The sequence below is a fragment of the Odocoileus virginianus genome, chromosome 4 (genome assembly GCF_023699985.2).
Source record: "Odocoileus virginianus isolate 20LAN1187 ecotype Illinois chromosome 4, Ovbor_1.2, whole genome shotgun sequence".
NCBI lineage: Eukaryota > Metazoa > Chordata > Mammalia > Artiodactyla > Cervidae > Odocoileus > Odocoileus virginianus.
The window spans coordinates 29,421,003-29,436,058 of record NC_069677.1 but is presented as its reverse complement, the minus strand read 5'-3'; the positions used below and the strand labels follow the sequence as shown (position 1 = coordinate 29,436,058).

The 15,056-nt window shown below is 39.8% G+C and overlaps 1 protein-coding gene across 2 annotated transcripts in view; it reads left to right on the top strand.

Annotated features, from left to right (window-relative positions):
* The first annotated feature begins 462 nt into the window (after positions 1-462).
* Positions 463-15,056, top strand: part of MFN1 (mitofusin 1) — a 34,099-nt gene continuing 19,505 nt past the window's right edge. For both annotated transcript variants that reach the window (XM_070466369.1, XM_020879168.2), the window contains exons 1-7: positions 463-597; positions 3,388-3,503; positions 5,141-5,276; positions 6,620-6,782; positions 9,916-10,040; positions 12,444-12,552; positions 14,140-14,247. In XM_070466369.1, the coding sequence (XP_070322470.1) occupies positions 3,392-3,503; positions 5,141-5,276; positions 6,620-6,782; positions 9,916-10,040; positions 12,444-12,552; positions 14,140-14,247 (753 nt within the window). In that variant the 5' untranslated portion in view covers positions 463-597; positions 3,388-3,391. The remainder of the gene's footprint in view (positions 598-3,387; positions 3,504-5,140; positions 5,277-6,619; positions 6,783-9,915; positions 10,041-12,443; positions 12,553-14,139; positions 14,248-15,056) is intronic.

Sequence of the window (15,056 nt, the reverse complement as noted above, 5' to 3'; positions counted from 1 at the left end):
GACTGAGCGACTGAACTGAACTAAACTGAGTCAAGGATTGGCTCCGTGATAATTCGCTTCCAAAGGCGGGAGACAGGTTGTATCCCTGAACCTGGAAGACCCCCTGGAGTAAGAAATGGCAACCTCGTCTATAAGTCAAAAGTTTTTTCTTTATTGCTGATGGCCGAGCAAGCAGGATTGCTTGTGTTGCACCACAACCCAACCTCATCTCGCCGCACCTGTCCTCCTTTTCGCTCTTCCTCACTACACCAACCACTGGCAGCTAGCGACGCCGAGGCTGGGCAGAGCTTTGGAAATTTTGAAGGCAGAGGGAGGCGAAGCAGAAGTTAGGTGAACTGAAAAGCCTTCTTGTAGCAGCATTCCCTGCCAACAAAAACTCTTTGCCCTGTGCCCTTAAGAAATATGACGTTCGGCGAAGACGCACTTCCGGTCATGGAGCCAAACAAAATCCGGGAGGGCAAGAGACCGGAAGTAGCCGCCCTCGAGCCTCTCCTCCCGCCCCCTCTTAATTTCCCAGCATCTTTTGGGAGAATGAGGCTGCTTGAGGGCTGTGGCTGAGGTTGCGGTTGCTGGGTGACAAGTCGGAGCCCGGACTGGGTGAGTGCCCGCTGTCTCGGCCGCGGATCGGTTCACTTTGCTCGGGTGACCTTCGTCCTGCTGGGGATAGAGGGCGGGGAGTCGTGCACGGGGCGCTCTGTGAAGAGGCGCCGCCGCGGGGTCTGCGGCAAAGGAGAGAGCTGGAGGGGTTGCGAGTGGGGCCGGCGCCCGGGTCGGGCCCGAGGAGCCCGCGAGGTCAGTGCCCAAAGAGTCGGGCGGCCGGGTCCGCGCCAGGGCTCGCGGGACGGGGGTGGGGTCTGGCCCCGAGCCCCGCAGGCGGGGCTCCCGCGCCTGGTGTGGAGGACGGGAAAGGCCTTTCTCCAAGGAAGGCGTTCACAACCAGCTGAACCGGGTGGTTATTGTCCCCGTGGTTTCTCTCACAGCCATTCGGTCAGTCATTTCCTGACCCCTTGGAAGTCTCAGCCTTCTTTATGGCTGTTCTGCTCCATTTTACACACATGCACACAAGGATTAGACAGGTGTGTGATCGGTTTTGTTGGGTGCTTTTTATGAGAAGCTTCCACCAAAAATTATTTTTCTTAACTTAAATTCCTTGAAGTTCTTGTTACTTTGACTGGAAACGTTGATGCTCTTTATGAGGCTTGTCTCCTTATTTGCTGCGATGAGAACTACTACTTTCTAAACGTTTGTATTGCTCTTTTTAAAGCTTGCCTCCTTATTTGTTGCGACGAAAACTAATTTCTAAACGTTAGTATTGCATCAAACGTTCATATGATGTTGAAGTTTTATTTACTCACTCTGCCTATCCACCTCCACACACCTAGAGGTCAAGGTTGATAGACAGTAACTTATTGTTGGTGAACTTGGCTTCATCTCGCTCATCCTGTTCCCTGATGTAGTTAAGTCTAGCATGAAAACAAATAACCCATTCAAAACAATGGGCAGAAGACCTGAATAGATATTTCTCCAAAGAGGACATACAGATGACCAATAGGCACATGAAAAGATGTTCAACTATCAGTAGTTATTAGAGAAATGCAAATCAAAACTGAAATGAGATATCACCTTACAGCATTTAGAATGGCTGTCATCAAAAAATCCAAAGCAACAAATGCTGGAGAGGGTGTGGAGAGAAAGGAACCCTTCTATGTTGCTTATAGGAATGTAATAGTCACTATGGGAATCAATATAGTCACTTTGGAGAGCAGTATGGAGGTTCCTTAAAAAACTAAAAATAGAGCTACCATATGATCCAGCAATCCCACTCCTGGGCATATATCTGCAAAAGGATACAGGCACCCCAGTGTTCATCGCAACACTTTTTACAATAGCAAAGACATGGAGGAAACCTAAATGTCTATCTACAGAGGACTGGATAAAAAAGATGCAGTACATATATTACAATGGAATATTACTCGTCCATTAAAAAGAATGAAATAATACCATTTGCAGCAACATGGATGGACCTAGAGAGTGTCATACTTAGTGAAATGAGTCAGAGAAGGAGAAATATCCTATGACATCCCTTGTATGTGGAATCTGAAAAGAAATATACAAATAAATTTACAAAACAGAAAAAGACTCATAGACTTAGAAAAGGAACTTATGGTTTCCAGGGGGAGGGATACTTAGGGACTTTGAGAATGTCATGTGCACACTGCTGCTGCTGCTGCTGCTAAGTCTCTTTGGTCGTGTCCGACTCTGTGCGACCCATAGACAGCAGCCCACCAGGCTCCCCCAACCCTGGGATTCTCCAGGCAAGAGTACTGGAGTGGGTTGCCATTTCCTTCTCCAGTGCGTGAAAGTGAAAAGTTCAGTCGCTCAGTCGTGTCCGACTCTTCGCGACCCCATGGACTGCAGCGCACCAGGCTCCTCCATCCATGGGATTTTCCAGGCAAGAGCACTGGAGCGGGGTGCCATTGCCTTCTCCGCATGAACACACTGCTATATATAAAGTGGATAATCAATAAGGACCTACTGTGTAGCACATGGGACTCTGCTTCATGTTATGTGCTAGCCTAGATGGGAGGAGGGTTTGGGGGAGAATGGATACATGTATATGTATGGCTTCCCAGGTGATGCTAGTGGTAAAGAACCCACTTGCCAATGCAGGAGACACAGGTTCAATCCCTGGGTCAGAAAGATCCCCTGGAGGAGGGCATGGCAATCCACTTCACTATTCTTGCCTGGAGAATCCCATGGACAGAGGAGCCTGGCAGGCTGCAGATCATGGGGTTGCAAAGAGTCGGACACAACTGAAGTGACTTAGCATACCTATGTATGGCTGAGTACCTTCAAGGTTCACCTGAAACTGCCACAACATTGTTAATTGACTATACCCCAGTACAAAATAAAAAGTTTAAAGTTTGGGGGGGAAAATAGAGTCACATGCACTCAGAATTTGGCTAGTTTTCATCATCAGCAAAGGGAACTAAAGTAGAAATTGCGATCAAATTTTGGGCAATAGACTTCTCATATTTTAGTGGAATATTGCCCAAAAGTAGTCTTTAATTGTCTGAGTAAATCACTTCTCTCCCGAAAAGAGCTACGTAAAAATATTTAGGGGGACTTCCCTGGTGGTACAATGGCTAAGACACCACACTCCCAATGCAGGGGGCCTGAGTTTGATCCCTGGTCGGGTAACTAGATCCCACATGCCACCATTAAGAGCTTGAATGCTGCAGCTGAAGAGCCCACAAACTATAACTAAGACCCAGCAGAGCCAAATAAATGTTTTGGAAGTTTGTTTCATTGGGGAGTCAGTGTTGCTGAAAAGTGTCATTAACTCACGTGTCTTTAATTTGTACTTTTCTAACTTTTTATTTTCAGCATAATGGCAGAAACTGCTTCTCCACTGAAGCACTTTGTGCTGGCTAAGAAGACAATTACAGCGATCTTCGACCAGTTACTGGAGTTTGTTACTGAAGGATCGCATTTTGTTGAAGGTTAATATCTCTAAGTTTTTAAAATAATTACTTTTGAAAACATATAAAGATCCTTTATTCTTTCAGCCTTGGATACAGAACACATACAGAGCATTGTGCTATATGAGATACCATAACAAAACCCATTTCTGCTGACCAAAGGAGGAACATTGAATTATATTAATAGCAACTAAGAAAGAAGTATATGTGTGAGGTCCTGTTCTAAGCACTTAATAATAGCTCATTTAATACTCAAATCAACACTGAGGAAGATTTTAATCACACTCATTTTAAAGATAAAGGACCTAAGGCACAGAAAAGGTGAGCAGCTTACCAAAGATCACACAACTAAATGCCCAGACTAAAAAGTGAGGCAGCCCACATTTAGCCATTATACTTATCTCCCTGTCAACTCAACAGTTAAGTCAACATCTCAGATCTGTTTTAGTGAAAAGTAAGACGGGAAAGCTGTGACAAACCTAGACATTGTATAATTGCCAACAAAGGTCCGTATAGTGAAAGCTATGGCTTTTCCAGCAGTCAAGTATGGATGTGAAAGTTGGACCATAAAGGCTGAGCACCAAAGAATTGATGCTTTTGAGCTGTGGTGCTGGAGAAGACTCTTCAGAGTCCCTTGGAGAGCAGGGAGATCAAACCAGTCAGCCCTAAAGGAAATCAACCCTGAATAGTCATTGGAAGGACTAATGCTGAAGCTGAAACTCCAATACTTTGGCCACCTGATGCAAAGAGCCAGCTCAGTGAAGTTGGCTGAAGCTTCAATACTTTGGCCACCTGATGCTGGGAAAGATTGAAGGCAAAAGGAGAAGAGGGTGGCAGAGGATGAGATGGTTAGATGGCATCACCGATTCAATGGACATGAATTTGAGCAAACTCTGGGAGATAGTGAAGGACAGGGAAGCCTGGCATGCTGCAGTCCATGGCATCACAGTCAGACAGAGCTTAGTGACTGAACAACAGCCATTACCTATTCAAACCCCACTCTTAGCATGTGAATCCCTCTGCTCAGTTCAAGATTTGAAGCTCCTGTCAGAATGAAATTATAATTGGTGGATATTAGGTTCTAGTTACTCTGTTCAGAAATGCGTTTTGGTCTTAAGTGGGTATTTTGTATTAGATGAATAATAAATACCCTTTTGGGTCTTCCCTGGTAGTCCAATGGCTAAGACTCTGTCCCAGTGCAGGGGACCTAGGTTCAAATCCTGGTCAGGGAACTAGATCCCATATGCTGCAACTGAGACACAGCACAGCCAAATAAATAAACATTTTAAAATTAAATAAATGCCCTTTTGACTGGACCCCTGTAATTTTTAATAATTTTGTAATTCTGAGCAGTATTCCTAATGACCCGTTGCAACAAGGCATTCATCTTTTACCAAATATTCAGATACCATGCCATTTTTATTTTCAAATGTCATGTTAATATAGAACAAAGCCAAAATGTATGCACATCTTAAGTATTTTATAATTACTGGAGTGGGTTGCCATTTCCTTCTCCAGGTATCTTTCCAACCCAGGAATGAAACCCAGGTCTCCTACACTGCAGGCAGATTCCTTACTGACTGAGCTATAAGGGAAGCCCTATAATTAACGTAATATTCATCTATATTATTTTGTCTAATACCATTTTAATTTTACAGCAACATATAAGAATCCAGAACTTGACCAAGTAGCTACAGAGGATGATCTGATAGAAATACAGAGGTATAAAAACAAGCTTTCCATCATTGGTGAGGTGCTGTCTCGGAGACACATGAAAGTGGCATTTTTTGGCAGGTAACTCTTTACTATTCTTCTCAAGCATAGTGTTCAGCTTGATCATATCTGCAGCTTTGTTTCTGATGTTTCAACAAGGGTATTCCTTCTTCTCTTTACAGCAATTTCTGCTCATATTAAATGTTCAAGCTATTAGCATGTAAGAGAGTTTATTCATTTTAGTTCCTGGTATAAAATAAAGCTTTATGAAAGTCATTTCTTTTTTAAGGGTGCTCATCTCTAAGAATTGGCTTCTTAGCCAATTATAAGAATAGAAAAACAGATAAGTATAATTTGTGACTTACTCTTTTAAATTTCTATGGATTATCAGGTGTGACTTCCAAAAAGGTTTTCAGCTCCAGGATTCCCAGAGGGAGAATAAGACATGCCATTCCTTAAAGAATCTTGTGGAGTGATAAGAGTGATTTCTGCCACAGCTCATACATTAATTTAGGGACCATTTGTTAACTGTCTATGCACCAATCACTAGAGATGCAAAGACAAATGACAAGGCCCATACTTGGTTGTTCAGATGTCATGTGGCATAATGTCATGTGGCATGTCATTAGGCATAAATGCCTAATAGAGGCATTTATTTACTCATTAAGCTAACCTCGTGGGCCTTCTAAGCTATTTCCCATCTTAGGGCTTTAGCGCTTTGGTCTATCCGTAGAATTCTCTGTGTCTTGTTCAGTGTCGGACTCCTTTGCATTCTTTAAGTCTCATTCTAAATGTTACTATAGAAACCTTTCCAGACCAAGCTATCTAAGGTATTCCTTTTCAGTTATTCTCTATTAAACCACCTTGTTTATGTCCCTGAAAACCTTTCTTCAAGCTCGTTTCTGTTTGTCTTTTTTGTTATTTGCTTTACCCACTTGACCTTATGCAGAGTCTAGTATGAAGTAAGTCCATGAAAGAGACCCTACCTCAGGTTAGGGTGGAATAGGAGTTAGAGTAGGAGGGAAGAGGCTTGTTGGGGAAGTGATGACTCAGTTGTCCTACTTGAGAAGAAGAAACAGGAATGAGTTTTGCATGTAAAGAAGGTCCAGCCCAGATTTAAGAAGATTTAAGAATGGATATTAGACCACACCTTGTTATGGGAATCAAAAAGCAAGAAAGATTAAAAAGGGTAAGGGAGGATAGCTTTATGGGAAAGGTAGGATTTGTTTTCCTCCATTTTGTTTTTCTGAAATGTACATTGCTAATAGTTATGTAAATCAAGTTGTTGACTTTTTCATAAAAAATGGAATCTGGTGAAATTTTTGTACAAAATTTGCATTCTAAAAAAGTTGGCCTTTGACCCAGTGAAAGAACAAAATTTTTATCATGATGTTTTGTCGTGATTTTGTGTATTCCTTCTTCAGGACAAGCAGTGGGAAGAGCTCTGTTATCAATGCCATGTTGTGGGATAAAGTCCTCCCTAGTGGGATTGGCCATACAACCAATTGCTTCCTGAGTGTTGAAGGAACTGATGGAGATAAAGCCTATCTCATGACAGAAGGGTCAGATGAAAAAAAGAGTGTGAAGGTATACTGTTTGACCTTTAGTAGCATAATGCACCTGAAACAATGTCCTTAACTTGTTCTTTTAGAAGCTTTTACAAGATGTCTGCATTGCTAGAGATAGAAAAACCATTAGTATTTCTTCATAGCTTTTAAAACCATCAGTAATATTTTGGATTTTCTCAGATACTTTTGCTTCAGAGCTAAATTCTTGGAAGAATAAAACCTGTCCTTAACTTAAAATAAAGATAAATTAGAATTAAAAGTTTATAAAATTTTTAAAGTACTGTTCCCAGTGAAAAGAACATTACTGAAGTGTGTCATTGCCGTTAGTCACAAATCTTGTCTTTCTAAGAAAGCTTTGTTTGAAAAATTGGGCTCTGGAATCTGTTTTTGACCCACATTTGTGCCTTTACAAACTCTTCTTGCCTTTGGAATATTTGGTAAGCTAATTCATGTCTAAATGCTGTACTTTATCAGATAAAAGCCAGTGGTAGTTCCTTGCTGCTGCTGCTGGTAAGTCGCTTCAGTCGTGTCTGACTCTGTGTGACCCCATAGACGGCAGTCCCACCAGGCTTCCCCATCCCTGGGATTCTCCAGGCAAGAACACTGGAGTGGGTTGCCATTGCCTTCTCCAATGCATGAAAGTGAAAAGTGAAGGTGAAGTCGCTCAGTCGTGTCTGACTCTTTAACGACCCCATGGACTGCAGCCTACCAGGCTCCTCCGTCCATGGGATTTTCCAGGCAAGAGCACTGGAGTGGGGTGCCATTGCCTTCTCCAGTAGTTCCCTACTTTGTATAAATTTCTTAAGGAATTCAGTGGCACTAGGTTTTTTCAGCCAAACAAAAAGAAAAAATTAGGATGCAAGTTGTTTGCTTTGGTGAAAGCAAGTGGAAAAGGCACTGTTTCTCATATTCACTTTAGTCATAAAAGGTTTTGCACAAATATAGAAGTTCAGTTTGTGAAGATCCATGCCATTTTTGACTAAACTGTAGGTGAATTCATAGGTCTAGTCATCCTTCTGTGAGTTTGCTGTTTGATCAGAGCAGGTAACTCAATCGGTCTAATACCCTTCAGTATTTATTTATGAGCAATAAATGAGATGATATTTATGAAAACATTCAAACTTTTAAGCCATACAGAGGAGTCACAAGTTTGTAATTCTATCAAAAAGCTTATAAAAGCAAACAAAAAAAACCACTACTTATCATTGTCACTGCGGAAATTCACTTCAACCCTGATCAGGACTACTGTGGCCATTTGATAATAGATGTTTCCATTTTAAAGTTTCATGTAAATTGCAAAAGAATCATAGAGGTATGTGTGTTGATGCCTTTTCCTTGATTATTAATTTTGTCTTAAGCCCTTTGAACTTAATTGTATGTTTAATTTAACATGTACATGAAAGATAATAAAAGAATGTATATCAGAAGTCATCTTGAGAAGTAGTAATATTTTAGGGAGCTTAAATGAAAAGAGAGGGCATCAGTCAGTTCAGTTCAATTGTTCAGTCGTGTCCGACTCTTTGTGACCCCATGACTGCAGCACACCAGGCTTTCCTGTCCATCGCCAGCTCCCGGAGTTTACTCAAACTCATGTCCATCACATTGGTGATGCCATCCAACCATCTCATCCTCTGTCGTCCCCTTCTCCTCCTGCCTCAATCTTTCCCAGCATCAGGGTCTTTCAAATGAGTCAGTTCAGTGCATCAGGTGGCCAAAGTATTGGAGTTTCAGCTTCAACATCAGTCCTTCCAGTGAACACCCAGGACTGATCTCCTTTAGGATGGACTGGTTGGATCTCCTTGCAGTCCAAGGAACTCTCAAAGTCTTCTCCAACACCATAGTTCAAAAGCATCAATTCTTCGGTGCTCAGCTTTCTTTATAGTCCAACTCTCACATCCATACATGATTACTGGAAAAACCATAGCTTTGACTCAATGGACCTTTGTTGGCAAAATAATGTCTCTCCTTTTTAATATGCTGTCTAGGTCATAGCTTTTCTTTCAAGGAGCAAACATCTTTTAATTTCATGGCTGCAGTCACCATCTGCAGTGATTTTGGAACACCCCAAAATAACTTCCCTGGTGGACTTCCCTGGTGGCTCAGATGGTAAAGTGTCTGCCTACAATGCGGGAGACCCGGGTTCAATCCCTGGGTCAGGAACATCTCCTGGAGAAGGAAATGCAACCCACTCCAGTGTTCTTGCCTGGAACATCCCATGGATGGAGGAGCCTGGTACTACAGTCCACGGGGTTGCAAAGAGTTGGACATGACTGAGTGACTTCACTTTCCTTTCCTTTCCTAAAAATAAAATTTGTCACTGTTTCCATGGTTTCCCCATCTATTTGCTATGAAGTGATGGGACCAGATGCCATGATCTTAGTTTTGTGAATGTTGAGTTTTAAGCCAGCTTTTTCACTCTCCTGTTCCACTTTCATCACAAGGCTCTTTAGTTCTTCTTTGCTTTCTGCCATAAGAGTGGCGTCATCTGCATATCCGAGGTTATTGATATTTCTCCCCGCAGTCTTGATTCCAGCTTGTGTTTCCTCCAGCCCAGCACGTGGCTGTTGCTAACTTGAAAGCACTCGTGTGTGCATACGGCCTAGCGACATTCCTTTACCTGCCCCCCATTAGTAAGCAATAAATTCATTTTAGAAGAGTCAGAAAATACAATTAGAAAAAAAGAAAAGAAACTCCACAACTCACACACTTCCAAAATCAGTGGAAATACTTTGGTATAGAGTTAAATTAGTGTTTCTCTGTATTTTTAAAAGAAAATGGTTTTATATGCTATTTTCTGATTTGCTTTTTTTCCCTTAATATATTGTAGATTTTTTTTTCATACATACAGTATAATCAAGTACAGGTGTTGCATAGGATGCCATTTGTTGGGGCATTTAGAATGTTTCCAGCCCATTGTTTTGCATGATGGTACGAGTCAACTGTTTTCATGGCTGTTATTTTCTTTTTTTCCTACTTGGTAATTTTAAACCTCAGGTTTTTCAAGATTGCCCCAGATGGTTTTATTTCAAATTACATAAAGTTCTGCTTTTTCCACATGTTTTGCAAAAATAAATTTAGCAAGTCCTAATATTTAAAATTTTTCTTGAATTTTGTTATAAGTAGTTTTGTTTTTTCTTTCCTTCCCTTTTTAGACAGTTAATCAGCTGGCCCATGCCCTTCATATGGACAAAGACTTGAAAGCTGGGTGTCTTGTGCATGTGTTTTGGCCAAAGGCAAAATGTGCCCTCTTGAGAGATGACCTGGTTTTAGTAGACAGGTAAAATTACATATGAAATATTTTCTCATTGTAAAAGTTTTGTTTAATAGAAATGCTGCTTGTATGTCGAATGCAGTACATAAAAATTTTAAATGTTCAATTGCTGCTTTGTTCTCCTTTGCTAGATTGTAACAGAACATTTAAGGTATTATTTTTTATTTTGTTTCTTAATGGTTACATGAAAGTGCTGATTTATCAGTATAATTCTAGTACAGGAAATTTCAAGAACTGACCACTTTTTTTGCTAGACTGACTTTGTAGTTTGGATAATGGGCTGAGCCTTAGATAGACACTGTCTGATTCTAGATACATTGATTATTGTTGTGGTTTAGTCACTGAGTCGTGTCTGACTCTTGACCCCATGGACTGTAGCCCACCAGGTTCCTCTGTCCATGGCATTTCCCAGGCAAGAATGCTGTAGTGGGTTGTCATTTCCTTCTTTGGGGGATCTTCTTGACCCAGGGATTGGACCCACATCCGTGGAAGCCCAGATATCTTTGATAAATAACTAACCAGTTATTGTTTTTAATCAGTAATCATTCTTGAGACCTAGTTTCCCAGAATAACTGCTGGACAGTTCATACAGCTTTTTGTTGTTCAAGAATTAATCAAATGCTTTTGTAATTTATTCCCAGCTCTTCTGATTAACCTGCATTTAATATGTTCTTTAAAAATCATCCTACTACATTGGTGCTTAATAAAATGATAATGCATGTCCCTTTAGCAGAGTCCTTAACCAAAAAAAAAGTAGTTAAATGATTAAAAATTATGGTATGCTCTTTTGTTTTCTTAAGTTAAAATTTCAGTGTTTTATGGAAACTTTTTTTTTATTTGATGAGGACTTTCCCTTTTGATTGAAAGAGTATTTCAAGTAATTTAACAGAAATAGCTTGGATGAGAGAAAAGATACTTGAGAAATAAAAACACTGAGTTTATTTTTTTATGTTTTAATTTTTTAAATAATTAATTTTTGGCCATACCATGTGGCATATGGCATCTTAGTGCCTCAACCAGGGATTGAACTTGCGCCCCCTAAGCATTGAACTGCCAGAGAAATCACCTAAAAATATTTAGTTTAAATATAATAGTTATAATTTTTTGTTTACTTCATGGCCAAACTGTATCTATGACCTCAACTGGTTTATCTTGCCAGCTGGTCACAGGATACATCAAGCCAATGTATATACAGTTCGACTATACTTTTTATAGTATAAATTGTGTATTAGCGTCATTTTTTTTTCTAGTGCTTATTTTCAGCCTCCCAGAGCATAAAGTTTTTCTTTTATTAGAATATAATTGCTTTGTAATGCTGTGTTAGTTTCTGCTGTACAGTGAAGTGAATCAGCTATACATATGCATATGTCCCCTCCCTTGGGCCTTCTAGACCTCCCTCCACTCCACGATGCCCTCCCACCCATCACAGAGCACCAAACAGGACTTCCTGTGCTTCAGTGCAGGTTCCCGCTAGCTATTTTAACACATGGTAATGTGTGTGTATACACACACACACACACACACACACACACACACACACACACACGTATATATATATCAGTCTTAATCTCCTTGAGAAAACCATAATTTAAAAGGACGCATGTACCCCAGTGTTCATTGCAGCACTACTTAAAGTAGTCAGGACAAGGACACAGCCTAAGTATCCAATGGCAGATTAATGGATAAAGTAGAAGTGGTACATATATATACAGTGAAATATTACTCAGCCATAAAAGGGAAATAGGGTCATTTGTGGAGGTGCGGATGGACCTAGAAAGTCTGACACAGAGAGTAGAGTAAGTCAGAAAGAGAAGAACAAATACCGTATATTAAAGCATAAAGATTTTAAATATTTATCATGTTACTTGTCAAAAATCAGGAAGTTTCCTCTCTTTAATAAATAAATATTTTTAACATTTGTTTAGTTGTCAGTTGGATAGGCTCTGGGAGTTATAAGCAGAACAGAAGTATATAGAGCACAGTTCTCAACTTTTCACAAGTGTTCTCTTATAGATGAGAAAGTAATTTAAATCTCCTAGGCTTCAGACTGATAACTGGTAGAAAACCTATCCTTTAGACTTCAACTAATTCTTAAAAGTTAAAAAAAATTATCTCTCTGTAATCTAAATTTTCTTTTTAAAGAATGTATGACAAGACCCACTGCGGTATTGTAAAGTGATTAGCCTCCAACTAATAAAAATAAATGGAAAAAAAAAAATAATGTATAGGGACTTCTTGGAGGCCCAGTGGTTAAGAATCTGTGCTTCTGTGTGAGGGGTGTGAGTTCGATTCCTGATTAGGGAACTGGGATTTCATATCCTACATGCTGTGCAACATGGCCAAATGAAAAAATACATATGTACATATATATATGTATGTAAAATATAATTCTTATTTTGTTCCCATTAGTCCGGGCACAGATGTCACTACAGAGCTGGATACTTGGATTGATAAGTTTTGCCTAGATGCTGATGTCTTCGTTTTGGTTGCAAATTCCGAATCAACTCTAATGAACACGGTAGGATGTAATCATTCTTTTGTTTGAGTGATAGAATATGAAGTAATATCCTTTCTGATTATGAAAAGTAAGGGAAATCCAAATCGTATATTAGAAGGAAGCTGTAATATCAGGGGTGAATGAAGGGGTTTGTGTTTCTTTGGGACTAGAAAGACTGATTTTGGTTTGATGGTTCTAGCTTGTAGTGAGTATTTGAGTTCAAGGTGTGTTGTTGACATTTACTGTAGTTATTTGCAAGTTTCTAAAGGAACAGACACCAGAATTATTAGGCTGTTGACTTAAGTATTTTAAATAAGATAGAACACTCCCACCTCACCTTCCTGTCTGGCAGGCAAAGCTTTTCATATTTTGAGTTTTGTCAACTTTCTCACAAAGGTTTACCTGTGTACGCCCTAGATATCCGCTTACCTGTGTACACTCTTAAGCTGCTGTTAAACACAGATTATTTATCCGGGATGTCTAGAAACAGACATATCTCAAATAAACTTCCCAGAGTTTCGATATCTAGTCTCCAAAGCTATAGTGTAATTTTTAAACATTATTATTCCTCAAAACCATATAAACAGCCAAACACCATTAAAACCTAGGTGCTACCAGCAGGTCCTGTTTTGTCACTGTGTTAGTAGTGTTTATGTGGCCTGATCTATATTATAAACCATGTTGCTCTGACAGCACTGACAGCTCTTTACAACCTGATGATATAAAAAATAGGTAAATGTTTAAAATCTGGTTTAGAGTAACTCCATTATTTAGGTGTCAGGTAAACAAACTTTGATATACATCTTGACTTTGGTACCTTTGTTTATGTTATTCTTGGCTCACAATTCTTTTCCCTCTCAATTTTTCTGTCCTTCAAAAAGCCGTTATCAGTACCATCAAACCTATCTTTATCATCACTTCCTCCTTTATAGATGATTTCTTAATTTCAGTTGGATGTTTGTAGCATTTATGGCACATACGTTTTATTGTTTATTATGATGAAGTGAAGATGAAGTGAAGTCGCTTAGTCGTGTCCGACTCTGCGACCCCATGGACTGTGGCCTACTATGCTCCTCCGACCATGGGATTTTCTAGGCAAGGGTACTGGAGTGGGTTGCCATTTCCTTCTCCAGAGGATCTTCCTGATCCAGGGATCGAACCCGGGTCTCCCGTGTTGTAGGCAGACGCTTTACTGTCTGAGCCACATGGGAAGTCCTGTGTTTATTATGATACATGTGTCTTTCATTAATTTACTTAGGCTGAATCTTCAAGATTTGAGGTAGCTTTTTAAAAGTACTGTCATATCTAGCAGTATCTTATGTCCTGCATGTAGTAGAAACCGATAAATATTTGTTCAATTGAATTTCAATAAAGACTCATGAGAGAAGCAGGAAAATCTTAACTTTTGCTTTCTTATATTTTAATTTTGTCATCTCTGGAAGTTTAATGTTCAGAGTGCTTTGGGATCCTTTATCAGTAGGTGTTTTGGGTGTTCTCACTGTTGTTAAATGGTTCAAACTTTTAGATTCAAATAAGTTTTCATGTATAAATATAGAAATAAAGTAGCTTTAAAAGTGAACATACTGTTGGGTATTGGATGTTTTTCAGGAAAAACAGTTTTTTCACAAGGTAAATGAGCGACTTTCCAAGCCTAATATTTTTATCCTGAATAATCGTTGGGATGCCTCTGCATCAGAGCCAGAATACATGGAAGATGTAAGTTACATTTTTTCCCTTAAGTTTTGAAATATAGTAATGTACATTGGTATCTGAGAAACAATACACATCATCGAGTAGAGCATCATAAGCAGCTATCCTCTTGAGAAAAGAGTACAATTGTACAAAACCTGAAGCGGACATGTGCTAAGAACAGAGTATTAAGCTACTTTGAAATAAAGTTGTATTATGACAGTACTGTCAAATTATTTTAGATCTTGAAGCATCCTTTTTAATTCTCTGTTTAAGTATAACATAACAGAAAAGTGTACAAATCATTGGTGTCCAGCTCAGTGAATTTTACAAATGTAATACCTTTGTAAGGGTTCAGGTCAAGAAGGAGACCATTCCAGCACCCCAGTATCCCCCATTTCTAGCTTCTACCCTCCAACCGAAGGATAACCACTTGTGTCTCTGATAGCCTAAATTAGTTTTTCTGGTTGTTCAACTTTGTGTAGTGGAACCACATAGTATCTACTTCTGTGTCAGGTTTCTTTGTTCAGTATTAAATTTGTGACATATGTGCATTCTGTCGTGCGTAGATGAAGTACGTTCTCATTGCTGTATAGTCTTTCGTCCTATGAATAACAGTCGGTCTCTTGATTCTGATAGTGATGGGCATTTGGGTAACTTTCCTTCATTTAGCTATTGTGAACAGTGCTGCTTGGCATCTTCCTATGTGTGTCTTCTTGTTGCTCACTGGTGTATATTTCTCTTGCATATATACAGCGCTTCTCACTGTGAGGGTTCTGTGCCACTAGCATCTAGTGGGGATGGGCTTGCGATGCTGTTAAATGACCTGTAACAGA